This window comes from Lepidochelys kempii, chromosome 28 (genome assembly GCF_965140285.1).
Source record: "Lepidochelys kempii isolate rLepKem1 chromosome 28, rLepKem1.hap1, whole genome shotgun sequence".
In the NCBI taxonomy this organism is placed as follows: domain Eukaryota; kingdom Metazoa; phylum Chordata; order Testudines; family Cheloniidae; genus Lepidochelys; species Lepidochelys kempii.
This window is the reverse complement of record NC_136407.1, coordinates 6,779,679-6,794,499: the sequence shown is the minus strand read 5'-3', so window position 1 is coordinate 6,794,499 and position 14,821 is coordinate 6,779,679. Positions and strand designations below refer to the sequence as shown.

At 49.5% G+C, this 14,821-nt stretch overlaps 1 protein-coding gene across 1 annotated transcript in view; it reads left to right on the top strand.

Moving 5' to 3' along the window:
• LOC140904230 (uncharacterized) overlaps nt 1-8,697 on the top strand; it is a 36,997-nt gene extending 28,300 nt beyond the window's left edge. The window contains exon 5 of the mRNA XM_078850931.1: nt 6,118-8,697. Coding sequence (XP_078707057.1) covers nt 6,118-6,632 — 515 coding nt within the window. The 3' untranslated portion in view covers nt 6,633-8,697. The remainder of the gene's footprint in view (nt 1-6,117) is intronic.
• The last annotated feature ends 6,124 nt before the right edge of the window (nt 8,698-14,821 follow it).

The following is a 14,821-nucleotide window of genomic DNA, read 5'->3' as shown; positions in this document are numbered from 1 at the left end:
GTACATCCGTCATATAAACTCCTCCTTACGTAGCTCAGCTTGTCTATGTTCCTCAAGGTCTCTCTGCGGACCCCATCAAACGCTTTCTTGAAATTGACTACGCTGCCGCAGCTTTTTCGATGAACAGCTGAGGAACGAACATCTGTTCCCAAATGGTCTGGCTGGCTGGACCCCAGCCCCTCTGCTCACAATGCTTCTTTCCCGCCCTCCTTAATTCAGTCCAGCAGGACGGTAGCCAGGATTAATAACAGCCTGACACCGCTCTAGTTTGTGCGCTAAGATCCCCCTTTTCGGCACCGTCACAATGACGCCACGTTTCCAGTCACGGGGCACTTTCTCCTTCACCCTTATTTGGTTAGTTTGGTTAGCTGTTCAATTCGAACTCAGTACCGCTTCTTGAATTCTGTCCACCCTGGGAGCTCTCTCCTGTTGGAGCCCTGTGGTTCCTGCTTTCACTTCTTGGGTGTTACTGGTCCCTCGTCTAGTGCCCACTTAGCACTGGCCTTTCTCTGAAACCTGGGCATGATCTTTGGCTCCGGGCAGTTTAATCTGGAATGGACTTGCACTTTTCATCATCTGACTTGTTCTTCGTGCATTTTAACTATCTGTCCATGAGAGTCGCTGATGGGCATCGCCTCTGGGGGTCTGATTTTTCCTGAGCTGTCTTCCACTATTTATTAGAGCTGCTGGAAATCTCTCCTCTCTGCCACTGCTTCTGCCTCCACAGCTTTCACCGGGACCCAGGCACTTCTGTCTTGCGTGCCTCTCAGCTTTCGTCTTTTGCCCTTTTCCCTCACGTTCGCCTCTGAGGTCTGCCTCTTGCACGGTTCCTTTTTGGCCCCTCGTCAATCAATGCCCACGTTCCACCTTCTTCTGGCCTCTTCGGTGGCCCACTGCCGTCTTGTCTACTGCCCTTTTTCCATTCAACCATCTGCCTTACAGACTTTTGATCAGCCTGCTCCTGTAAAACACCGGCCCAGTTGCTGAATGCAATCTGGAACCTCCCCCGTCTTTCTTGGACCCGGCACTCCTCTATCGCTCCAACTCGCCTTTTGTCTCTCTTCATCATCTGTTTGAGTTTCAGTTGTAACATAGCCGCTAAAGGATAATGCTCTGAGACCCCATCTGCTGACTCAGGCACCCCCCTGAGCAAATGCCCAACCCTGGGATATACCCACATGTTCTCTCCGATTGACAGTCGCACTGTGGGCTGATCTCCCTGCGAGCGTCCAAATCCTCTTGTGCTGAAAAAGACTGTCTCCTGTCTACAGGCTGTTTGTGCCAGGGAGATTCAAGCGCCATTCGTAACTGCTTCCCAGCAGGTAGAGTTGTTGCCCATTTGTGCATTGAAGTCCCCTATCATTAACTTAATGTCATGGCTGGGCACACAAGCCGGCACTTGCTGAACTGCTGGTGAAGTATATCCTTTTCGCCGTCATCTGCTGCATTTCCTGTGTTACACAGACAAAACTGGACAGGATCGTTTCAGGGGACAAGACAAGATGTCACGTTTATTATAATAACACGATTTGATTTAAGACCAATAACTAAAATCTAATACCTATATACACACACCAAAACTTCTACCGCTGCTAGATAGTTCCCAGTCCTGAATGGAGCTTGAGTTCGTGGCTTAGGTTCGTAGCTGGTGGCGGCTCACTGGCCAGGAAAGCCGGGCACAAGGAAGGGCTGGGGCTCTGTTGGGCGCGCACCGATGCCCTTCCATGTTGGCAGCAGAATGTTACCCGCCAAAGTCTTCCATCTCATCCATCCTTTTTGTAGGCTTTAGTTTGAATCCAGAGTCTACAGGTCTTGCTGTGTCCGGCTGCCTCTGGGGCCGGTGTGACTGGTCACCCGTCAATTGCAGACCTGACTTTCAGCCTGGGACCTGGCTTTGATCTTCCTTCCATTGTACTTTTGTCCTTTTCTTTTGAGGGTGGGCTCTTCTTGCTTTGTCAGGGCTGTTGTCTGCATCTTCAGCCCTTGGTGTTTACACTTTATTTCATCAGGGCCGGCTGGGGCTGGAGGTTGATTCCAGCACCCATACGTACCTCATTCACACAGCAAACTAATAAGATTACAGCAGGGTTTTGCAAAAATGAAGTGAGCATTTTAAAATGGAGTTTGAGTTACAACATGGACACGTGTCAGGAATGGCAAACAGGGAGCAGACGTTCCAATATAGACAAATATAATGAATGACAAACAGGGAGCAGACATTACAATGGTGAAACAGTGCAAGTTTCAGTGATTTAAGCAGCAATTGGATTGAAAGTGAAACTCAATTAGCCAGTTCTCGGGGTACCTGGTTTTATGAATGAATGTTGTTTCATTCATAAAACTTTACTTATGAAGTTTTATTAATAAAGTGAACAATTAAAAACAATTTCATTGATCAGTTCTACACCTGGGGCAGATATCTGGATTACTGTACACTTGACAGGTCTTGTTTGCAGGCTGGTGGTTGTTGGTCTGTCACGCAATGGCTTCCAAAGTCCCCCAGATAAAGAAAAGAAAGCGGGCACCTGACCAAAAGAGCCAAGAGGAAGGCTAGAACTTTTTAAAACGGGGAAAGAAACTTTCCCTTTGTCGGTTGTTCTCTCTGGGCTGCAAGGACATGGAGCAGCAATGCTGTAAGCAGGGATGCTGTGTAAGGTTTGAAGCAGGTATGAAAAGTGATCTTCCATACCTAGAAGGAATCATTGGGATAAGGAATGTTTAGCTAGATGCGATCAGGTTTATTTCTTTATTTTGGCTTGTGGACTCCTCTGTGCTAACCCCAGATGCTTTTGTTTGCTTGTAAACTTTAAGATGGACCCCCAAGGACGCTGTTTTGGGTGCTTGATTTTTTGGAATTGCTCTTTTAAAATCTAGCAAAAGCCTAAGTTTCAGGTGTATTTTCTTCCTTTTTGTTTTGAATAAAATTTACCTTTTTTAAGAACAGGATTTGGGTTTTTGTGTCCTCCGAGGTTTGTGCCCATGTCGTTTAATTAGCTGGTGGCAACAGCTGGTTTCCTTTGTTTGTTTTCTTTCTCCACTCTTCCCCGGAGTGGGGGGGTGAAAGGGCTTGCGGGTACCCCACAGGGAGGAATTCCCAAGTGCTCCCTCCTGGGTTCAAAGGGTTTTTTTTGCATTTGGGTGGTGGCAGCGTTTACCAAGCCAAGGTCAGAGAGAAGCTGTAACCCTGGGAGTTTAATACCAGCCTGGAGAGGCCCGTATGAATTTTTAGAATCCTTGCGGGCCCCCAGCTTCCGCACTCGGAGTGCCAGAGTGGGGATTCAGCCTTGACAGTTGTGATGTTACCCAGCGTCATTCCTACACGTCTGTCATGGGTTCATCCTGCTGAGTATAAGATCGTTGCCCCCTCAGACAGAAACATGACATGTACAATTCCCCACGCCCAGTCCATCACATCCCACTGACACCAAGTATTCTCTCATTTCTCGTGGAAGCTGTGTCAGCTGTGACGGGGCAAGGCCAGATGGCTATAGAAAAGTAGTGGGAGATAGATAGATATATTAGCTCCAGGCTAAACAAATCCCTGTTACCAGGATAAGTGAAGTGGAAGCTGCTCCAGGTCAATTAAGACACCTGGGGCCAATTAAGAACTTTCCAGAAGGCAGGGACAAGGCTAGGTTGATTGGGACACCTAAAGCCAATCAGGGGCTGGATGAAACTAGTTAAAAGCCTCCCAGTCAGTCAGGTGGGTGTGCATGTCAGGAGCTGTGGGAGGAAGTCGTGCTGTTGGAGAGGCTGAGTAGTACACACCATGTCAGGCACAAGGAAGGAGGCCCTGAGGTAAGGGTGAAGTGGAGCTTGAGGAAGTGTGGGCTGCTGTGGGAGAAGTAGCCCAGGGAATTGTACAGGTCATGTTTCTAAAAGGTCAGCTACCATAGCTGATACTATTAGGGTCCCTGGGCTGGAGCCCGGAGTAGAGGGTGGGCCCGGGCTCCCCGCCTGCCACCTTTGCCCCCTGATTAATCACTGAGACTGGGAGACAACAGAGACTGTGCAAGGAAGGATAACTTCTCCTCACCTCCCTCGCTGGCTTATGATGAAAACGGCTCAGTAGACTGTGACCCTTGTCTCTAGAGAAAGAAGGGTTACGTGGAGGGTCACAGTGAGCCTCTGAGGCTAGCAAAACCCGAAAGGAAACGTGGGACCCACGGAGGCAAGGACAGAGCTTTGTCACACAGTTTCCTGTAGTTCACAAAGTACGTACAGCAAAGTTCTCCATGAGTGGGTTGAAGAATTCTCCTCTTTTTATCCAGGCTTGCAATCGGCACTGTGGCGAACAGTGAGAGAGTTACACAGCCGGCCTCCGCAATGTGCCGAAATGTGAGAGCCCCTCACCGCAGCACACACCACTCACACCAATCCACACCGCACACCCATAATAACTCCAAACATGCGTAGCCCCTCACCCCAGCGAGCACCGGCCGTCCACCTCCTTCCCAAACCAATCCCAATTTCCCAGCCCAGCCCCTCCTACGCCCAGATCACCCCCACACAACGCAACCGGCAGGCACAATAGCCCCAAACACCGCTCTGAAGCCTAAAACGCCTGTTGAATCAGGCTGATGTGACAGCAGCAGCTAACAGGGTCAACGAGAGCTCGTCTTGTTGATCTCCAGGTTCAATCATCACGGAGATTTGCCATCTCTTGCCGTCCAATTTTTTCAGTTCTCAGCCATTTTCAGCTTCTTTATGCACTTGACTTTCAGCTGCTCATTACCAGTTCCTCCCCCGATATAGCCGAGGATTACCTTTGCCTTTCACATTGGTGTCTTATAATCCATCCTCTGAGTGACTAATACACCCAGGTCTTTCTCCTCTGTCATCCCCAGCAGATGAGTCTCCAGTTTATCGTGACTGATTCCCCAGCCTCCTCCACACACTTGGGGATCTTCCGAATCCCTTCCACTGCATCTGACTCACTATGTTCCCTAATTCCTCAAAAGGGGCTTTCTTGGCCTCCCATGCCCTCAGCTGCTGCATTCAGTGAAAGCCCCTGTTCCTTACTGCGCCAAACCCACCAACCCATCCTCACTGGTCCCAGCTTCCTGGTGAGTCTCTCATTGCCATGGGGCCTCTCTGTGTCAGTATAAAGCAGTCCCAGGGTGACTCCCCGCTCTGGCTGGGACATAGAGATGCCGTCTCTGAGTTTTAGGAACCCCCTTTCGTGATGAGTGTCTGGCTGTGTGTGTTCTCAGCAGAGCACAGATACTCTTGGATTACCTGGGGGGCTGGGCCCAGAATGTTACTGTTTAGAAATAACCCGGGGTTAAAACAGTAGAACTTTCCCGGTTACAAATGCCCCATGAATTCACCCAGTCTCACTTGTTTTCTTTCCCTTTGAACAGGGTTGCCAATTTCCAAAACGGATGTGATCTCCCAGCTGGGGAAAGGGGAAGAACCCTGGGTCCCGGAGCTCCAGGGCTCCAAGGAAAGACAGAGTCTGCGAGGCGTCTGCACGGGTGAATTCATTAAACCCACTCTCTGAGCTCAGGATTGTCTCCTGCAGGTGTCGTAGCCTCGGGGCAGATATCGCTCATGGCTTCCTCCCTATCCAGTCCGATGCCTGGCTGCAGCTCCCTCCCAGGTCTCCCTTCCCCCTGAGTGTTCGAGGGGATGTGAGGGCAGAATTGATCCCTGCCTCTCTCCCTTAAGGGGAGGAGTGTCAGGGATTCAGCTCCTAATTCTTTCAATCTCCACAGCACTTCCTTCGGTTTGTTGCCCCGCGAGCCTTTCCCCTTTTGGCTGGGCCCAGGGAATGACTGATCGCTGGATTCTTTCTCGCTGTCCCAGCAGGTGATTCGATGGTGGGTGAGAACGCGGAGCAGAACCTTCAGGAGGAAGACGCTGAGCAACTGGAAGCACATGGAGGATTATCGCGGACATCCACAGGGAATGTGTCCAGACGTTGTGAGCAGGGAAAAGCTTGTGAGAGTCAGCACAGGCCAGAGCAGCAACAGGGAAACCAGCCACGGGAGAAAGTGGATAAATCCACTAATTGTCAGCGAACTCACAAGAACCTCAAAGCAATCACAGCCCAGCAGCGAATCCCCACGGCAAAGAGAAAAAACCCATGCACCGAGTGTGGGAAAAACTTCAGTTACCGCTCAGACCTTCTTATACACGAGAGACTCCACCCGGGGCAGAGACCTTACAAACGCTCCGAGCGTGGGAAAAGCTTCCACCGGAGCTCAGCCCTTGTTACACACCAGAGGATCCACCCAGGAGAGACCCCCTATGAATGTGCCGAGTGCGGGAAAAGCTTCTCGGTGAGCTCACACCTTATGCGACGCCAGGGCACGCACACCGGCGAGAACCCTTATAAATGCGCCGACTGTGGGAGAAGCTTCAAACAGCGCTCCAACCTTGTGGCACATCAGAGAATTCACACGGGAGAGGGACCCTATATGTGCTCTGAGTGCGGGAAACGCTTCACTCAGAGCTCAGCCCTCATTAAACACCAGCGGATCCCCAAGGGAGACGAACCATATAAAGGGCTGGACAAAGGTTTTGCCTCCCGCAGAGTGGCCTTGAAAGGGTGTTTGCACCATTCGCTCACTGTGGTCTCGCAGGGGAGTCGCTTGCTTTTACAGCTTGCCCTCCGGCAAATCCCATGATCCTTTCTATCAAGTCTTCTGTCCCATTAGTCATGGGAGTGTGTCCCCCTCCTACCAGGAATGTCCATCCGCCCCCGGTGCGGGCGACAGAGCTGATCTCAACTAGCCACACTGAGGTCAAATCTATCTCGGCCTCAAGTCCACGGGCATCATTTTTATACTGTCTCTCCTCCAGCCCACCCCCCACCTGCAAGCTGACTGGGGTGAGTCTGAGAGATTTGCTCTTTCCCCATCACCATCTGTCCCCCGCCCAGCAGCAGCAGCAGCTTCTGCCTGAGCTACACAGAGTTTGTCCTCCTTACATTCTCCTGGGGGGCTGAAAGGGGTGATTTCAACTGTTGGAAACAAAGTAATTTTCTTTTAAAAATTACGAACAAACATTTGGCTTAGAGAAATGAGAGAGGGGAGGCGAGCTCGACTAATTGTTTATCTTACTGCAACTCAAGGTACTGGCTTCCACGTTATTTCTGTTACAATCTTTTTTGTATGCCTCTCCGTGGAGAGTTTTTAACCCTATTAGAGTAGGCTCAGCTTTACAGGGGTACTTTTCTCCAGGTACGTTGAGACCAAGGTATATTGTTTCTCAAAATTATGGGGATTCCGTTCTCTGGTATATCCTTAGACAACTAAGAATGTTTATAAATGGGCAAAATAATTTGCTTTAAGGGCAGGTGTACCCTGTAGGTTATTAACGAATAACCAGCCCGTTTATAATTGGGCAAAGTGACAAATCGTAGCTAAACCCTATGAAAATGAAGAAAATATTCAGATCTGTTCATTAGAAGACGCCATTTAAGGACCTGTTTTCAAACAGACCAATTATGAATATCAAGAATTTTAAATCCCGCTATTTCTCTGTTTATCAATGTTTAGCCCTTTTCTCATCTCCAGTAAGTCATGGTCTGGCCACTTGAGAAACTGTTTGTATTTTAAGTGACAACACCACTTTCAAATTCCAATAAAATCAAAATACGAGTTCAAATCTAAACCCCTGGCGTTGTCCCAGCCCTGGTCTACACAACAAACTCATGTCAGTGTAAGTGCATTGCTCCGGGGTGTGGAAAATCCACACCCCTGAGCAATGTAGTTATACTGACCTAACTCCCAGTGTAGACAGCGCTTTTCAGGGAAGTGGCGTACCTACGCCCGTGGGAGACGCTCTCCTCTTGGTATAGCTACAGCAAAGCAACTGCAAGTGTAGACAAGCCCTCAGTTAACGTTCTCTTGCCGATCCACGTTGAGGTTTTGGGGAGGTTTTCCTTGGGTGTAGCCAGCCAGCCAGCCCCCCCCCTCAGACCAGCATTGCTGGAAACACAGGAGGAAGCCGGAACAGGGCACTTAACATATATTCCAGCCCAGCCTTTGAAGCTGTGAAAGCACAGGTGTGCTGCTACAATGTGCCTCTGGGAACAGATACGACGATTAAGCTCACAGCAGGCAGAGGCCCTGTGACAGACATGGCTCTTCGCCCCTACTAAATAGCGTGATGCACACACCCCAACATCCTAGGTGGGAAAATATTTACCCTGATAAAAGAAATGTCCAGTAGTCGAAACTTATTGTTTCTCTCCCTTGCAAGTGTAAACTGTCACCCAGACAGACCAGCCTCAATTTGGCATAAGAAAGGAGAAAGAGAATAAAGGAGTACAGAGGTATAAGTAGGGGACCTACAGCACCATGATTTTTGGAGTGCTTTTCACTATCTATCTGCTGGTCAGATAAGTGACAGCCTCCCAAGGCTTCTGCAGCTAAGAGGGTCCCTACGCCTTGTCCCTTATTCGTCTTTCCGCGGAATTGAGTGACCGATCCTGGCTTGGCACCGCTGGAATCGAGAGATGCAAGGAGGGTAAGAAGCACCCACACCTGATCTCCTATCTTTAGTGTACACATATTTTGAAATAGAGCTCTATACTTTGTTTTCTTTCTTTGGGATTGTGGCTTCAGTTTTGTAACTTGTGTGTGTGTGTAACATCTCTACATTTAAATAAGTCGGCACTAGCAATTTTGTAACCACATGATTAGAATCTAGCTTAATAAATGTTGGTAACCATTTGTGCATAAGCCTGACTTGTTTTCTCTGGTTTACTGTAAAGCAGCCAACACTATTAAAGAACCTCAGCCGTTTTGGCTCTAAAGCCTGGCCATTAGGTGAGAGTACTAAGAGCCTAGCGTTGAGTTGTGCCGCCTCCATGGGGCAAACTCTTGGGGCACCTGTCAGTCAATCCTGGCCGCCCGCTGCGAAAGAGCTCTGAGCTCTAGCAGTTAAAGTCACGGGTGGTTAGGACCTTGGGTTAAAGTCACGGATGGTATAAACGGGCATAGCTGGCACCTACCTCACCAAACATCCTTGGCCGTCGGCTAACATTGGGTTAGATTCTTCTTGAGTCTTCTCTGTTTTGCTCAGTGGTCTGTGGCAGCTTGCTTACAGAGCTGGATGGGGTGTGCTTGCTATCCAAGCAGGATTCTTTTATACCCTTCTGATGTTCATGAAATGATGGGAAACCTCCCTCCCCCCCTTCAGGTGTGCTGAGATTCAAAGTTGGTTGTGTTCACTCTTTCGTTGACTTTACACCTTGGCTTTGGTCAGAGGATCCCAAACCTATTTTCCTGCAACGTCCCCCCTCACACCTCCATGGGAGTCACATAACAACCCCCACAACTGCTGCCCAGCCTGGGCACAAAGTGACTCACTGAGTGGGGCGGGCAGCTCACCCTGAGGTGACAAGAAGACCCAGCCGGCTCCATTCCCCACAGGAGCTACTTATATAAACCATGGGTTTCAGAGGAGCCGCCGTGTCAGTCTGTATCCGCAAAAGGAACAGGAGGACCTGTGGCACCTCAGAGACAAATAAATTTATTAGTCTCTCAGTTGCCACAAGTCCTCCTGTTCTTTATATAAACAATGAGATCAGGCACGAACGTTTGCATTTAGATACAAAATACTTGCAAATATACATTTCAAAAGACGTTTATTCCATCTTAAGCATTTGATAAACAGCAAAACCTTTCATTGGAAATGTGATGTAGAAGACACGTGATGTATAAAACGTTTCTCACCATACACGTTCTCCAAGTTTAACGAATGACGACTTCAGTGGGTTTACGAAATAAATGAATTTCAATAAGGATATTTCTCAAGTTCTGCGTGCAGGGTTAAGCTGAGGTTTTTCCTTTGCAAAGAAGAAGGCTTAAAGATGCACTTTATGACTTCATTTCTTGTTCTTATAACACCTTGTTGCAACTGGGTCTCTTCCTGAAAACGTACCTGCTTCGAGTGACCATTTGTTCGTGATAGCAACATGCAAAGCACAAATTTCAATTACAAATGCAGCTTTTAAACATAGTACAAAGAAAACAGTGTAAAGTTAAAGTAAGGTGACATTTAAAGGGCCGCTTTCTAAGTCATCCTTATGACCAAGGAGGGGTTATTTGCTTGTTCTCGGGAGATAAGGTAGAAAGTGTGGGGGAATCCCTTCTGCGTTTCAGGCAGGATCAAGCCACGCACAGGAACACACGGAGACTGGAGTCTGGTCGTGTTTATTGAAGCAGAAACATAGCTGAACGATACTCGATTCCCATCCCCACATCCCGAGGAGTGAGCACCGAGATCCTTTCACGTTTCCCCTTTATTGTCATCATCTGCCCGCCCCCTTCCCAGGTGGGCAGCCGATACGCTTTCCTCTTCTCCAATAGGTTTTCTTCATTAGTTTCTTCTGGAAGCCAGGGCACCCGTGCCCACATCTTACAAGAGTCAACCTGGACCTTTGCGAAATACTAGGTGAGCAAATGAAATCACAGAACTAATCATGTGAAATACAATTTAAATTCATTCGTAAAATGTATAAAATCATATTCCTTGAACATACCATCATTAGTCAAGATAGGACTATCAGCAGCCGTGGAAATATTTACTAATATGATCATGTGAGCCTGGACTCCAAATTGGGCCAGTAACTTTCCATGCACCTGCACTGGGCGAGGCTATAAATTGCGAGCTGAGACATCACTGCTTGACCTCCTTCCTGCTCCAATCCTCCGGACTGTGAATATACAAGTAAAAGGGGTGTTTTGCACAATGGACTGAAGACCGTCCAATCTTTTTGCAGTGCCCAGGGAGACTTTTGCAAACCAGCAATCTATTCCCTCACTGCCCCAAACCTGATCTAAGGGCTTTGCCATCATTTGTGTGCATATGTTCTATTAACCCTTTATAACTCCTCCCCGGGCCCACCAATCGACGCTACCAAGAGACACCTCCTCATCAATTATTGGGAGTGGATCACATCCACCCTGACTAAATTGGCCTTGTCAGCACTGGTTCTCCACTTGTAACACCCTTCTCTTCATGTGCCAGTATATATTTATGCCTGTAGCTGTAATTTTCACTCCATGCACCTGAAGAAGGGGGTTTTTACCCACAAAAGCTTATGCCCAAATCAATCTGTCAGTCTTTAAGGTGCCACCAGACTCCTCGTTGTTTTTGTGGATAGAGACTAACACAGCTACCCCTCTGGTGCTATAATGAGATAACTGGCTCTGTGGACATGGGGATAGCAGTGGACATGATATATCTTGACTTAAGCAAAGCTTTTGATATGGTTTCCCACAGTATTCTTGCCAGCAAGTTAAAGAAGTATGGGCCGGATGAATGGACTATAAGGTGGGTAGAAAGCTGGCTAGATCGTCGGGCTCAGCTGGGAGTGATCAATGGCTCCATGTCTAGTTGGCAGCCGGTATCAAGTGGAGTGCCCCAAGGGTCGGTCCTGGGGCCGGTTTTGTTCAATATCTTCATAAATGATCTGGAGGATGGTGTGGATTGCACTCTCAGCAAATTTGCGGATGATACTAAACTGGGAGGAGAGATAGATACGCTGGAGGGGAGGGATAGGATACAGAAGGACCTAGACAAATTGGAGGATTGGGCCAAAAGAAATCTGATGAGGTTCAATAAGGATAAGTGCAGGGTCCTGCACTTAGGACGGAAGAACCCAATGCACCGCTACAGACTAGGGACCGAATGGCTAGGCAGCAGTTCTGCGGAAAAGGACCTAGGGGTGACAGTGGACGAGAAGCTGGATATGAGTCAGCAGTGTGCCCTTGTTGCCAAGAAGGCCAATGGCATTTTGGGCTGTATAAATAGGGGCATAGCGAGCAGATCGAGGGACGTGATCGTTCCCCTCTATTCGACATTGGGGAGGCCTCATCTGGAGTACTGTGTCCAGTTTTGGGCCCCACACTACAAGGAGGATGTGGATAAATTGGAGAGAGTCCAGCGAAGGGCAACAAAAATGATTAGGGGACTGGAACACATGAGTTATGAGGAGAGGCTGAGGGAGCTGGGATTGTTTAGCCTGCAGAAGAGAAGAATGAGGGGGGATTTGATAGCTGCTTTCAACTACCTGAAAGGGGGTTCCAAAGAGGATGGCTCTAGACTGTTCTCAATGGTAGCAGATGACAGAACGAGGAGTAATGGTCTCAAGTTGCAGTGGGGGAGGTTTAGATTGGATATTAGGAAAAACTTTTTCACTAAGAGGGTGGTGAAACACTGGAATGCGTTACCTAGGGAGGTGGTGGAATCTCCTTCCTTAGAGGTTTTTAAGGTCAGGCTTGACAAAGCCCTGGCTGGGATGATTTAACTGGGAATTGGTCCTGCTTCGAGCAGGGGGTTGGACTAGATGACCTTCTGGGGACCCTTCCAACCCTGATCTTCTATGATTCCTACGTCACCACCGCAGCGTGGTTCGGTCACTGCTGCCGCGCCCCTGGCTGCCGTCACCGGCCGGGGGGCCCTGCCCCCCCCCAACGAGGGCCGCACCCCGCGGTGGAGATGCGGCCACCTCTGGGGTGGGGGCCACTATGGCTCCTGAACCACATCAGGGCCTTCTGTGACCCTGCTGCCCACCCCCGCTGCCTCGCCCAGGGCCCAGCGGCCCCCTGCCCCCGCCCCAGCTCGGGGGTGGCCAAGCCCTGCGTGGGAGCCACGGCTCAGCCCCCGTGGGCAGCGTGGCGGATCCGCCCCCGGGGGCCGAATAAAGGGACTGGAGACAACCAGCACCGGGGTCTGTCCATTGCCCGGGCCCGGGCCCAGGCCTCCAGCTGTTAGGACAGGGCTCATTCAACCCGCCCCCCCCGGGGCCCAGCATCCCCCTGCTGCCCTGCACCCCCTGCTGGGCCCCCGCCCCGCTCCCTCCAGCCCAGCACCCCCGGGTGCCGTCTTGGGGCCAGCCCGGCCTCTCCCCCGACGCTGGCCCCGATTCCCCTAACCTGGGAGAGGTTGAGGATGGCGGGAACCGGCCCCTCCCGTGGCTCGCCTTGGGGCTGCCGATCGGGTCCTGCATGGCTGGTTCACCGGAGCTGCTGCTTCCTGGCACGGCCCGGGGGTGATTTCCCTGGAGCTCTCCAGGACCCCCTCATGGGGCTCTGGCTCCATCCCAGGCCCAGAGCTACCCCGCATCTGCCCGGCCCGCCTGCTTTTAAACCCTTTCTCTGCCCCTGCCATGACGGACAGGGCCAGCTGCACCCCACACGGCCAAGGAAGGGGACTCAATCTTGGCTGGCCAGTTCCTGCCAATCTAACCTGGGGGGAAATCGCTGGGGGATCACGTATGGTGATCAATTAGACCCACAGCATGTGAGCAAGGACCAGCCAGCCCCAGGAGATAACGGTGAATAACCGTACGGCCAGTGCAACCGCTTGGCTGACCGGTGCGACACCGTTCAGCGTTCCAGGATATCCATCCTTAACTGATCATGTCCCGTGTGGGGCCGTGCCTAAAGCTTTACTGAAGCCCCAGGATATTAGATTTACTGCACTCCCCTCAGCTGAAAAGCCAGTTACTTAAAGAAGGAAATCGGTTTAGTGTGGGACGATCATATGCAAGAACAATAAAGTCCAGACCAGTAATGTATATATACACATGTGGTGCTTTAATCAGGCCAATTTCACAAAGCTGAAAACAATTATGAGCCAAATCAGCTGGAAGGAAGAATTTAATCCCAAAAATGTCAGCCACAATCCTCCACTTGAGGAAGAAGGCTGTGCTTTTAAAACCAAACCAAACCAACAATCTGGTTTAGAAAAGCGAAGACAGTGGTAAAAAAAATACAAAATAAAAAAAAAAAAGATAAGAAAGGGGAAGTTGATAGCAATGAATATAAATCAGAAGTTAGGAATTGTAGAAAACTGATAAGGGAAGACAAGGGACACAAGGAGAAATCTGTGGCTAGCAGAGTTAAGGACAAAATATATTAGTGGGGGAAACAATCCTGACCAATGTATTGGCCCATTAGTAGATGGGACTGGTAGATTTATCAATAATAATGCAGAAAAGGCAGACATGTTCAATAAATATTCTTGTTCCATATTCGGGGTGGGCGGTGGCGAGGGGGTGGAGATGAGCCAGTCTCATCATACAGTGGTGATAATACACTTTCCTTTCTAATAGCAACTCTGGAGGATGTTACAAAGAATTTACTGAAGTTAGACATTTGAAAAATCAGCAGGTCCAGATAACTTGCATCCAAGAGTTTTAAAAGAGCTGGCGGAAGGGCTCCTTGGACCATTAATGTTGATTTTCAATAGGTCTTGGCACACTGGGGAAGTTCCAAAAGTCTGGAAGAAAGCTGATGTGCCAATTTACAAAAGGATAAATGGGATGCCTTGGGTAATTTATAGGCCTCTCAGCCCAACATGGATCCCGGACAAGATAATGGAGTGGCTGATAGGGGACTCGATGAATAAAGTACTAAAGGAGGTCAATGTAATTAATGTCAATCAACATGGGTTTATGGAAAACAGATCCGTCAATCTAACTTGGTATCTTTTTTGCGGAGAGGACAAGTTTAGTTGAGAAAGGTAATAGCATTAGGACAATAGACAGACTTGTGTACAGTGTCTGAGAGGTGATTTTGCCTCTGCATTTGGCCCTGGTGCGACCGCTGCTGGAATCCCGTGTACGGTTCTGGGCCCACGAGACAAGACAGATGTTGGTAAGTTGCAGAGGGGTCAGAGAAGAGCCACAGGAATGATGAAAGGCTCAGACACCCTGCCTGAGAGCGAGAGACTCAAAGAGGCTCAAGGAATGAGTTGATCACAGTCCATAAGTACCTACATGGGTGCCACGGTGGCAGGGGTCTGGTGCTCTGGAGCAGTCCCAGGGAGGACCCCTTCAGGATGCCAGCCTGCCCCC